Raw genomic sequence first — 13487 nt, forward strand, 5'->3', positions numbered from 1 at the left:
AGTAACTAAAGAATTACGGTGAAAATTCTTACCAGTAACATAAGTGACTCTGAAGAGCGAAAAGATACTCATTAAAACTTTCTATTGGCTTTTCTTGTAGAACGTAGTCAATACGGCGACCTCCATTTAACATTCCAACCTTTCCTAAGAAGTCCTCGTCCTTGGAAAAATCTGGACTTTCAACAATCTTTTCTGCTAGAATTTAAACCATTTCAACATAAAAGTCAATCATTCAATCATAATCCTTTGATTTTAGCTGACTTTCTGGACTCAAAGAGAAATGATGCTTGACACGACACCAGCAGCAACCTGGGGAGCTACCAGGCTGACTCCTCATTCTTCCAAAGGGCCAGGGAAAGTTAGGGCAGGTTACACAAAGAGAAGAGGAGAAACAGCCAACCAGCTGACAGAAGTTGTGAAGAAAAGGGGTGAGGGAGCATTGCAGAAAAGAAAGGAGATAGAATTAGAATCAGAGAAATCCAAAATTATCCTGGAACAATGACCTGACTGCACTGTTCTCTAAATTACAATTAAACAAATAAGTCGAATGATGTCTCAAAGGAGACATCGTTAAATACCTTTAAAAAATTCTAGCACTCATCTCTGACTTTCTACTCTAGGCTCATACTTCTCTGAAAGATTAAAAATTACACAGTAGTAAGAAACAGAGAAAACAGAACTTGTATGCTGCAATTTTCTATTTTGAGAAGTCAACTAAGCTGTGTCAGGGCTTTCTCTACACAAAGATATCTTAATTTTTCAACAATAAAGACAGTAACTGAAAAATTTCTAAATGTTACATTATGTTAGAGAAAATATCTTCATAGGGAAATGTCAAATTTACCTTCCACTACTTGCTTTTCTTCTTCTTCTTTGATTTGACTAGCTACCTTCTCCAATTCTTCTTGTAACTGAGTAGAAGATGTGTGAGCACGTGCAAACTCATTTAATATCTGCCAGGCACTTTTCAAAGAGCTTATAACACCTTGTTTCAAATCAGATCCCATACGAGAGAGACTTTCTTTCAGCTCTAAACAAAATCAAAACAACACCAATCTAAGAGATTTATAACAAAAAACCCCAAGCTACGGAAAGTCAGATTTTTCATCATGTTGATTGGTTTTGATGAATTTTTTTCTCTTCATCTCTTTAAAAAAAATGTTTGATCAGGAATGGTTCTCTGGGAAGGTAAAAGGAATACAGGGGGAAATATAGATGATGTAAAAACCAAAGATATCAGTTAAAACAAATTTTTAATTAAGGAGAAAAGTAAACATCTAAAGGACCTAAAGGAAACAAATTATTTCTCAAATTTCAATTAAATTTAGTTTCTCATGCAAGCACACTGCTCGGTATTTCCAATTACATGTCTGGGAACCCTTATTTTTTGCCCCATGAAATTTAAATGAATAAATCTGACCAAGATTTTGAGTGAATATTTTTTACTGGAACAAAATTAAAATCTATTATAGACTGTTTGCCATCATCTTCCTTTTCAAGGTCACATTTTTACCCTCTCCACTCCTAAAATCATTAATATAAGCTCTTCAAGAGTAGAAATGTTCACTAATTCTTTTTTCATTTCCCCAAACTACTGTGTCTGACAATAAGAAAGGAGTAAACATCAACATTATATCTTCTTATTGTGACTGTCTTTACCTAGGTGAAGTCTTTTTCTGCCTTTGTGATGTGGAATGAGAACTGGTTTTATATCCAAATCTGGAATTATCATGGGTTCTAATCTATACGCCACGGGATCAAGCTGTAAACAAAGAAATGAAGAATTACTGAAAAATAATTTATTTACCTTTAGTTACACATCTTACTTGGGTGAGAAAAAAAGAGTACCTAAGTGACTTTATGAACATCAATATGACCCATCAATTCTTTAATGGACATCAAAATGTCCAAATTAATATGCCAAAGTAATCTGTACAAATAAAATCTTTTTTTTTTCCAAAGAGACTAAAGACAAAGTCAGAAAGCTACATGGAAGGCATTCCACCAAACTTTTAGTACCTCAAAACAATAGAGTACTTTGCTGACAAATCTAGATTACTAGCAATCCTGGTAAGAAACATGAGAATTTACATATAAAACAGCACATTCTTCTACTTTTGTCCAAATGAAAAGTGAATTAAATTTACTCACTGGATGGTAAATATTGAAGAATCCTTTACAGGTAGGAAGCCTGTAATTCTCATCTATCTTATCCACTCCACGTACAGTGAGAAAGACACCAATTGGTGATCCCAAGGCAAAGAAAATCTCTGGTTCAAAGTCTAATGAGTTGTAAACCACAGAAACCTAATCAGAATTAAATGGGGGGGGGGGGGGGGGAGTGGAGAGAAAAACAAGTTTCTCATTGTCTCAAAATACAATTTCAAAATACACAATCCACAGAATTAAATATAATTAAACCACAGCCAAGCACTGTTACCATTCAATGCATCAGGTCTATGGCTACAGTAGCATTGCAATATAGCACCTATAATAGTGGTCATGAACTATAATTGCTGTCTCATTAAGAAACGTGTTGATGAACTGATGCTTAGTGAAGTGAGCAGAGCCAGAACACTGTACAGTAACAAGCAACATTGTGCAATGACTGACTTTGATAGACCTGGCTCTTCTCAGCAATGCAAGGATCCAAAACAACTCCAAACAACTCCAAAAAATCCTCATGATAAAAAATGCTATCCACATCCAGAGAAAGAACTATGGAGTCTGAATGCAGATGGAAGCATATTATTTGCCAGCTTACAGAAGGCCTTAAATGCCAGCTAAAGGAGTGTGGACTTTTAGTCAGTATAGAAGCATATGTTTAAAAAACGTGCTTTTTAGTTTCTCTAGAAATATTTCTCTAGTCTGAAAGACTTTCCCAGATTTGTCTCATTCCCTCGCCTCCCCTCTCCCCTCCATATATAGAAAGGTGAATAACAGGCTAAGAACCAAAGGCCTTTCTTAAGGAATTGATTAAAGGCAGTAACTAAACTTAGCACAGAGAGTACCTCTTGTCTAGTTAAGAATATTTTCTTCCTCAAGCCCTGGCAACATAAAGCACCTGGGCTACTGACTCAACTGGGGAAGTGTAAGGGCAAACAAAGTGGGACGTCTTGCTGTTTTTTCTTTTGGAGTGCTTCTCAGCACTACAGCGATCAAGTGCCTTCCATTGGGTCTTGCCTTTGTTTGAATCAAGTCTTTGATTGAATCAAGAGTCATTGATTGGAAACAGTATATATACTCTGAGGTGAGGTTCTGCGTGTGGGGCTTGTTCATTGAAAGAGTGCTCATGTGATGTAGCCAGATGAGACTCTGGGTAGCCGTTAAGGAGCCGCCCCCCGCCCCACTTTGAAAACCCTGATGTTGGTGCCTCCCTCTGTCTCTGGTAACTATGTATGTATTACTATGGTCAGACAGAAGCCTGTTTGTTGATTTGTGTCATTTTCTCTGTTTATAATTTCTGTTTGTGTTTTCTCTGAAGTTCAGGGTGCTAACTTTTCCCCCTAAACTAAGTGAATGATACATGTATGTTTAATTAAAGTAAGATTGTTAACCCCTTAAAGTTGCTTTCCTTTAGAAAAGCAGATCAAAGAACCTATACTAGCAGCCCTCCTGTGTACTGCTGTTACTGGTATTACACCCCTCAGGCAGCTGCTAGAAACGATGTTGTTACAGGCATTCTCTTCTTTCCCCAATCCCTCCATTTAGAAAGCATTTGTATATTTATAAGAGGGCAGAGACTTTTGCAATTCTGGAGGGAAATGGTCAAGAAAACAATCCAAGTAATAACTATTCTGGAATGTCAACCTAAAACTTCATGTTAACATATTGTTATTTTCCTTGTTACTTCATATTATCTTGGGAAGGGACATGCACTAAACCAGTTTGGACTTTATTCTTCCTAGAAATGGCTTGATTTTAGACTAATGTTAAATTAAATTGTTTCCAGAAAACTTGTGCCTAAAATACAGGGTCATTTTCTTTGACATCAAATAAGCAAAACAGAATCACTGAAGATTCTAAAGGTGAGGCATTTCATGGCCAGATCTACGCATAAGAAGATTGGTTTGACAGTGATAAAAAGGACTGGTGGAAGCTTGAAAGACTTACTAAGAAGTTACTACAATGGTCTAAGGAAATGGCAATGATAAGACCACCAGGACAGTGACAGTTAGTATAAGGGAAAAGGGCAAATGTGGGAGATGGAAAATGAAGATTTTGGCATAGAATCGCCCTAGATAACCTCACAGTTCCCTTCAAGCTTTTATATCTATGATACTATTATTATTATTATTATTATTATTATTATTATACTATGCGGGCAGACTTGGCAAGACTTGTAGTTAATTGGATATAAGAGGAGGGGAAAGACTGAAAACTCCAATATTCTGACCATGGGAGTATGGGTAAATGGTGGAGCATTCAGAGAAAGTCAAAACAAGAAGTAATTTTGAGATGAATGATATTGACAAGCTCAGTTTGGACACATTAACTCTGAAGAACAAATGGAACGTTCCTGTGTGGAATTCCTGTGGGAAAGTAACAGTCTGAGCACAGGGGAGCTGCCTGAGTTGACACTACAGATTTGGGAGTCATAATTAGACTAGAAGTAGTGGTTGAAGTCACAGAAAAGAATATGAGTATGCCATAGGAACATGTCTAAAAGAAGCAAGGACAGAACTGTGGGGAATTACCCAACATAAAGATCAGGGCATGGCTAAGGAGACACAGATGAAGACATGAGAATTTACTTCAAGAACTAACCAGACTGAAACCTAAGAAGAGAAAGAATCCAGTAGAAAGGGGTAGTCAAGAGTCAAAATACCCCAGAAGTTCAAGGAGATAGAAGACAGGGAGGGGTAGCAGAAGGGGTTTTGACAATTTTACAACAAGCAGGTCTGGAAACTTGGACAGCAGTTTCACTGGTGTAGTAGAGGCCTTAGCCAGACTAAAAGAGATTAAGGGTATGGGAGTGGAAGCATTCAGTATAAAAAACTTCTATGTTTCCTAATTAAAGGGAAGAGAGAGAGATAGAATTAAAAAGCCAAAAGAACTTCTTTAGGATTGGGAAAACCACACCAGAAAGCAGAAGGAAATGGGACAATGGAAAGAGAAAAACTGACCATGCAAGAGAGAATAATTACTAGAACAAGTCTCTGAAGTGACTGAAGTAAATGGGATCAAAAATGCAGAGGGATTAGGAATAGTAATTTTGTCACAAGAGAGAAGGAAAGAGTGATGAAGCTGAGTTTTTTAAAAGAATGAAGAATGTGACCAAGAAAGCGAACACATTTTAAAGAACTGACAAAGTGACCAAGTTCCCACTGACTCCACTGGTTAGTCATAGTTTTCTCAGTGAAGTAGGAGGCTAAGTTATCTGCTCTCAGCATGCAAAGTAGTCAAGGAGCCTTGAGGAGAGAGGAAAAGGCATTGAATCAATAAAGTAGAATAGAAAATTATCAAGCATCAAGTATAAATGAAGTTAAGTAAAGAATGTTATCCATTAGCAAAAGTGACTATAATACTAGTATTTCATACTTCTCACAGGTTCACATTTCATCATTCAATTTGTTGAACACTATATAATAAAGACTTAAAATTTCACTTCTTGCCACTTTTATCATCCAATTTGATAATCTGACTAGTATCCAAATAGAAAATTAAAATAATGTAAGCAATGTCAGAATTATGCCTTATGACAGTCTGTTTTAAGATGTGGTATAAAGGAATACATTCCAGCATCAATGAAGACTGACATATTTGAAACAGTCATATTTTCCTGTCTCATAGCCTCAATATTAATGGAAAACTATAAGGAGGGTAAATTATTCTTCATAGAACAATTAATCATTATGAGTAAATCTTTGTGAGAGGCAATATATAAAACAGAAAGTTAGATCTAGAGATCATCTAAGTTCAATCTCCTTACTTCAGAAAAAAGGGACCCAGAGAGAGGTAGTGTCTTGTCTCAGATCATACAACTAGTTATTGACAGATCTGTGAGTAGAATCCAAGTCTCAGGCTTCCATTCTACTGTGCTTCCCACTACGCCACATTACTACTACAATTATTTATAGTTATTTTTATATACAGTCATATGAAGTCAAGCATTAAACTTGCCTGTCCTGTTCCAATTTCAAAAGAGTCATAATCTACATGCACAGATGACACAAAAGGACCAACTGGAAGTTTTCTCTTTGATGGATCAGCCTCTGAAGCCACGCGAGTTGTTTCTTTTGCTCTCTGAGCAGTTTCTTCTTGACCTCTTAAGTTAGCCATCAAGGTTTTCTTGTCTGAAGCCTCTTTTTTCTGCTCCTGTAAAAAACCCAACCACAGAATTTATGCCTAATGAAAACCTGAGTCGTGGTATCTAAAAAGTTGAGCATTAAATTCTGCAATTCGAAGTTAAAAGTATAGAATATGTCAAGATGTTCTTTCCCTGTGAAATCATGTGACAACAGAAACGTTCATTAATGCAACACTGACATTTTGACCTACAACACATTCCCATCATTTTTAAAGGTATCCATATACATTGTGTTTCTCCTTAACTACCAAAATATCCTGGTCAAAAAATGTTTGGTGTCAATACAGGATGGATGACAATAAAGAGAGTCTGAATCTATAAGCCACACAAAGAAATTAGCCTCATTACTTAATAGACAAGCTTTTACCGATGACAACATGCTTTTTTGTAAGCAGAACTTGCTCATTTACCAAAAACATTTTCTTACTGGGGCCTTATCCCTCTAATTTCTAAGTTTCTTAGCCACTTTTATTTCAATAGTACCAATTTACTCTACCGGAAAACTCGCCTGTGCCTAGTTTACCTACCAATTAATTAGCTTTGGTCATTATCCAAACTGGAATCAAAGTCAGGTGCCTCAACCTCAAGAAAACAGGGGAGTCATGATATTAAAAACAAAGCTTGACAGTCTTAGGAACAGAGATCTTTACTCTGACATTCTGGAAATTCTGTAGAACTTAATTCATTTTATGTGCATTTAAATTTTTAACTGCAAAACAACATTTAATCAAAATTGAAAATAATCTACCTCCTCAACAAAAACTGACTTCTACTTGTTTGTTGACATACTACATCCATTCATTTCAATGAACATTGATAAAGCACCTACTCTGAACAAGGCACAGCTCTCAGAACTTACCCAACAGTTTCTAAAACTCAACAGTCAATTTTCCCAAGCCAATGCCAAGAGCCATGTTTCCTTCCCCATCATCATCCAGTTCTTTTAGGTAATAATTAAAAAGTGAGTGAGTCAAAAATCTGTCCACATTCATTTCTAACATTAGAAAATTCCCCCGCTCTTTAAATGTTTAAAGTTACATGTCTAGAATCCTTGAGATATGTAAAGAAGCTGGCCACAAAACCTTAGTCTCATGATTACAACAGAACTGGTTCACTTTGGTTCAATTATTCCATCACAATAAAGCAAGTCGTTTATCTTGGTATTGACTTGGTAGTACCTTGCTATCTATGTAAAAAGCAGAGATTGATGGAAGCTCAGAAAGTTTCATGGCTGATACAATAACTTAAAAAGTAATTTAAAAAGTAAAACAATTGTATAGCCCCCAATTCCTTTGACGAACACTTTCAAATGAAAATGTCATAATTTATTGGCCCAAAGAACAATGTACTCCACACAACAAGGAGACAAGTAGGCTGTTCCTTAAAACTCCCAATATTTCATCACTATCTAGCTTTCTTTTCCTTTACTGAAGAGAATGAGATATGAGGAAGATCAAAAAACTGCTTTCTTTTTTTCACAGAATTTTGATTCAATGACTCACATGCCAAGAAATATGGATTTATGACTACAATGATAAAGGAGGATTACTATCCCCAAACTTCAAACAATTGCTTGTCCAAGCTATATTTCTTTGAAATTCTACAATGAATACTATGACTAGGAGGAATTCATCACCCAGAAACATTTCTATAGTCAATACAACAGTCTATGTAAAGGTGATAAACTTTGCATCACTTCTCAATTACAAAATTAGTTTTTATCACCACCATCATACCTTTATTCAGCAACTACCTTGTGTAGGGATGAGGGATACAAAGGAACGTAAAAGAGTGAATTTTCTATTGTTAAGGAACTTAAAAATCTAGTTATACAAGATTCAAAAGGCATGGCTGTAAAGAGATATGTTTAAGTGCCTGCTTACATACAGGATGGCATTGTGCTTTATAGGGCTTTATAGTTTCTTAAAATACACAATGCCATATCAAGACACTTTAAAGGTTTAGAAGCTTATGGGAATTAATTTTATAATATTAAAGTTGCACTGAAAAATAATACAAGGTAAAATACATCAAGTACCAAAAGAGTCGAAGAGATAGTAAGTGATACAGTAGGGACTGTACAACTGCGACAATTAGAAATAGTTTTTCCTCTGAGTCCAAACTAGTAAAAAAAAATATGAAAGAAGTTTTTTTCCTTAAGATTACTAGAATATTTTAGTGAATTTAAATAGATGTCTGAAGATCCTTTAAAAGAATGGTACATATTGTCTCTTCCTCCCATGATTCTTTTAAGTCTAATCTACTTTTAATCTAGGATTTTTTTCCCCAGGTATGTTTAAAATTTATAAATTTAAGTACCTGAAACAAATTTATTATTTTACTAGTAACAGAAAAATTTCCAACAAATAAGCAATTAACAAAAAAAATATGAATTTACCAGTTTAGCTGCCTTGTCTTTTACAAAGTTGACTATTTTCTTCCTAGGACCAAGAGGTATTCCCATTTCCTTTAGGTCATCGACTGTACACATAAGCTTAAAAAAAAAACATAAAACTGAAAATTTTCGTAATTCTACAGTAGTTAGGTTGCTATAACATTTAAAACAGACTAATACCTATTCAACTAAGAACTCCAAATTTTTTAAAAATCACACACATGGACTAGAAGCTTAGATTCCATAATCTAAAATTTTACCTCATTCTTAAATTTCCTAATCTGATGAGAAATTTTAAAACAAAAATTAAAAACTATTATCAGTACCAGAGACTCCATGTCTATCTTTTCCTTTTCAAAAGTGCTGATATATTCAGAAAGGCTAAGTGCTTCCAGGGTTTCCTGCAAAGTTAGGACTTCATTTTCAACATCAAGGTCACAAGATTCATCCATTGGCACCTTTGGATCTTCTAATGCCTTAAGCAGAAAAATAAAAATGGAAAAACATTTGGAAAGCTTTCAGAGACTGTATCTTCTTGGTCAACAGAAAAATGATGACACGGGTAAGCTCTAAAATTTCATACCACATTTCTCAAATGACGAATTTACTGGATGAAAACATTTCTGAAACTTGATAGTTCAGGTTCTGAGACAGACTTAGCTGCAGCTCCAAATCTATATGTTAACTAAGCATTCTTGAGACATACCTGCTTTTCAAAAGGAGCTGTATGCTTCATGACACCGTTAGCAGTAGCTAGAGGCACAGTTTTTGAAGTCAAGTCTTTTTGATTAGACAGTATATCAAATAATATCAAAGATCCTGAAGAACACAAAGAAAAGGATATTTTTCCATTTATAAAGATAGTAAGATTTGACATTTAATAACAGAACACATTTAAATATTTCTTAAGGTTTATCAAGTGCTTTTCTTGCCACAATTCTGTGAGATAGAAAGTGCAAGTATTACCATTCCTATTGTTTTAAATCCCACCCACACTGGCCTTCCTGGGCTTCCATTCCTATTTCACAAAAGAGAAAACTGAGGTGGAACTTGATTCAGAATTTCAGCCACGAGTACTTCTCAAACTTGTCCACAGAGGTAGAATCCAAAGTTTAAACAAAACTCTGACTGAATGCTTGCAGTAAAATCCTCTAAAATTATTTTTCATGCCTATTAGCAAACAACATAAGTTCATTTTAAAAGAGACATGGGGTGTTTCATATTACCTTGTAACATAGCTTAAGAAACACTGCACTAGACCACGCTATTTCCTAGTCATATGCTCAGTGCTGAACAAAATCTAATTGATCTAAGCTATGTACCAAAGTAGAGTGTTAGACCTGGACTCAGAGACCTAAGTTCAAATCCTGCCTCAAATATACAACTTGAGCATTGCATGTAACTTCTGTTTGCCTCAGTTTCCTCATCTGTAAAATGGGATTAATAATAGCATCAATCTCCCAGGGTTGTTGTTAATCAAATGAGATAATACTTGTAAAGCACTCTGCAAACTTTGCTAGCTGTTAGACAAATGCCAGCTACTATAAGTGTCGTCAACACCACTAACTTACAAAGAAATTGGATATAAATGGAAAAAAAAGATAATGTATATCATAAAGACAAATGAATTTCAAGATGAAAAAGTAAGTAGTTAAGTGGAAAAGCCAACATTTTAAAGTACAAGAGTTAAACTTTATCTTTTATAAACTTTGCAGGCTATGGAGGATTAAGCTAATATTGAGTTAAATGCATATACTGAAAACTTACCCAAGCTATGTCCAGCAACAGAGACCCCTCCTTTAAAACCTGGGTTCCGACTGATAAAAAGTGCATGTAGACGGTTTATTTCCATTCCTACTTTTTCCACAATAGTCTGACAGTAGGTGGGGCTATTGTAAAACAGTATGTCTAACAGGGTTTCGTTGGTAAAGTGTCGCAGACGGCCAATACTTGGTAGAGTTATTTTTTTAATGTTCCTTTGGAAAAAAAATACGAATATATTTAGTCATTAATATCAAGTTCCTCAACAAACGTTATTAACAGCCTCTTATGTAAACGATACTGTGCCAAATGCTGGAGATACAAGCTTAAAAGCTTACTATCTCTGCTATGCCTCTAAGACCAATCCATAAAAGTAAATTCTGACTCACAAACGCCTTGAGGCAAAAAGATACAAGGGGGGACAAAAAGATGGAAATTCCAAGTAGCAAAAAGTAGTAAAGAAGAGCAGGGAGACTATTCTCAGATAAGCACCTATGTATACAGAGTATGCAAAAACTGGGCAGATTAAAACAAATGATATTAGATTGACTGTGGGATTCTAACAAAGTGAGAAGAAATCTTAGAGATCATCTAGTCCAACACCTTCATTTTATAGATTAAAAAACAACTAAAGAGGTGAAGTAACTTGCCAAAGATTACAAAGGTAATTAGTAACATAGCTTCTTAGGAACAGAAGCAAGATTCTGAATTTGGGTTACTGGATTTCCTTCTGCTAATCCACACTTTCAAGGGGTTACTCCAATATAAATGTAACATATTGTATATTAACATTATTAAAATAGTATAATGGATTAAAATAGTTAAAGAGTGCAAATGATCTTAGATAGCTTGTTCAATGTTCCCATTTTGTAGATGAGCACACTGAGGCTCAGGGAGATATAATCACTTCCCAAGTTGGGACTGAAATTAGTGGGGGAAAAAATCATGTCCTAAAGTCTCAGTGCAATAGTTTAATAATAAATCTCTACCTTTCTAATTTTGAACTTAAAATTATGTTGGTCTAAATCTAGAAAATCAACTAATACAAACCTGTCAACACCTGTAGCATCACCATGTAAGGAACTATGCCAATGAACTGGAAGGAATTCCACCCTGCTTACTTTATGGTCATCTAAAGATTTCTTAAAATGTGTCTGCAGCAATTTTAGAGAAACCATCCTGAAATCATCAACTTAAGAAAGAAAAATGAAATATTTCAGTGAAAAATTCAATATTTGCTAGATTGATGATTATTAACAAAATAATTACTATGTTTAAAATCCCAAAGGCATTTTCTGAAGAAAAAAGCAAATCTATTACCTCAATAACACTAAAAAGTAGGGGAATAATTAATAATTCCTTCATTTTAGAAACAAAGGATTTTATAAAAGAAAACTTAACTAGCTATGAAAACATGAATTTAACAAGTAACATAAAGGTTTAAAAAATACAAATTTAATGAAAAATTGACAAACTTCACTTAATTAAAATTATTTGAAAATAAATATAGCACTGATGAATGATGGCAGTCAAATGTAAAACCATGAAAAAAAGTAGTTTTTCTCCTTAATCAACCAAATTTATATTTCTCCTGCTAACATATTATGAACCACCTAGTAATTTTTGTACAGCTGAAAATTAAGAGTTTTAAGAGCACCTTAACAGCTTATATATTCATTTTAATGAATGAAAAAGTAATGATAAACATACCACATTCAATAATGCTTCTAAAACGTAAATCACAAACAGGACCAATGCCATGTACCATAAATACTAAATGGTCAACCTGAGGCATCTCACCTGTAGAAAGAGAAAAATGTTAGATATGTGGTACCTAACTGATGAGCAGTATTATCTTGCTCAAAGTCCTTAAACTTTCATCTATAAAAACACTTAAAAGTTCTATTGCACCAACCCCACTAATACACACCTCAATACCCCTAGGATGAAAAAAGTCACCCCTCCCCAGCACACAGCAGGAGGCTCAAGAGGAAAAGGAAGCAAGCTACTGCCCTACCTGGAAACTCCCATAATCATCTAACTATTAAGAACTTACCAACTCTAGGTCTGGTAATCACTTGGATTCCTGATCTCTCCAGGGTCTTAAATTCCATTTTGAGAACTACTGTTAGGATAAAACTTGGTTCTATGCTACTTCTTAAAACATTCATCCCCTGTATCCATTTTATTAAAGATTTTTTAAAAGTTTCTCAAATATGCTTAATGGAAATATTTAATTTTTTCATTCCACTTATATTTTACCTCCTTACACATTTATTGTACAATTGAGGGCAAACATGACGAGTATGAAATTGTCAAACTGAATTTCATACTCCATGTTACAACAAATGAAAATAAAGTGTTCACAAACTGTAATAATCCCGGACTGTTGGCCCCTATACAAAGGTGTAAGAAAACAAAAGCAGTCATTTGTGAAATCGTAGTCAAAAGCCAAAGGCACATAAAACAACAATGTGCTTATTCACATAGGAAATAAGATACAAACTAAAATGTGTATAAATAGTAATGTGTTGATACATTTAATGTCAAGCTAATTTTTTAAATGAAGGGAGGCTTTACAATCCCCAAAATCAATGATAATGCCTTTTACCAGCTCAAAAACAGTGTTAAATAACTATAAGTGTACACAAATCCTATGTGAACTAAAAAAATATGAACTATAAAAGTATCTTCCCTACTAAGGGCATATTTATAAATTATAGGAAAAGTAAAGATAGAAGTGATTGTTGATCAAAGCAGAGGATAACTATAATAAAGCATTTCATACAGAAAGCAAGTATTAAACGTAAAATATGAAGAATTGAACATGCAAATTCAATGTGCTTAACACAGAAAGTTTATAATTAGAAATTAAGGAATTAACAACATAAAAATAAAAGAAAAAGTATGAATTCAGAGTCTGACTAAACGAGAATATGACTGGGAAAATGTGTAGTTATTAGCAGCAAATCATTTCTGTATATACAATGAGTACTGTAATAGTCATGAAAAACTATGTAT

At 34.5% G+C, this 13487-nt stretch overlaps 1 protein-coding gene across 2 annotated transcripts in view; it reads right to left on the reverse strand.

Moving 5' to 3' along the window:
* The window catches only part of LOC118828552 (SEC23 interacting protein), a 34353-nt gene that overhangs the window by 6989 nt on the left and 13877 nt on the right, over positions 1-13487 (reverse strand). For both annotated transcript variants that reach the window (XM_036735237.1, XM_036735238.1), the window contains exons 7-17: positions 12177-12266; positions 11517-11658; positions 10473-10681; positions 9412-9524; positions 9032-9181; positions 8709-8804; positions 6124-6318; positions 2152-2307; positions 1660-1762; positions 845-1030; positions 33-195 (exon numbers count right to left, since the gene is read on the reverse strand). In XM_036735237.1, the coding sequence (XP_036591132.1) occupies positions 33-195; positions 845-1030; positions 1660-1762; positions 2152-2307; positions 6124-6318; positions 8709-8804; positions 9032-9181; positions 9412-9524; positions 10473-10681; positions 11517-11658; positions 12177-12266 (1603 nt within the window). The remainder of the gene's footprint in view (positions 1-32; positions 196-844; positions 1031-1659; positions 1763-2151; positions 2308-6123; positions 6319-8708; positions 8805-9031; positions 9182-9411; positions 9525-10472; positions 10682-11516; positions 11659-12176; positions 12267-13487) is intronic.

The sequence above is a fragment of the Trichosurus vulpecula genome, chromosome 8 (genome assembly GCF_011100635.1).
Source record: "Trichosurus vulpecula isolate mTriVul1 chromosome 8, mTriVul1.pri, whole genome shotgun sequence".
NCBI lineage: Eukaryota > Metazoa > Chordata > Mammalia > Diprotodontia > Phalangeridae > Trichosurus > Trichosurus vulpecula.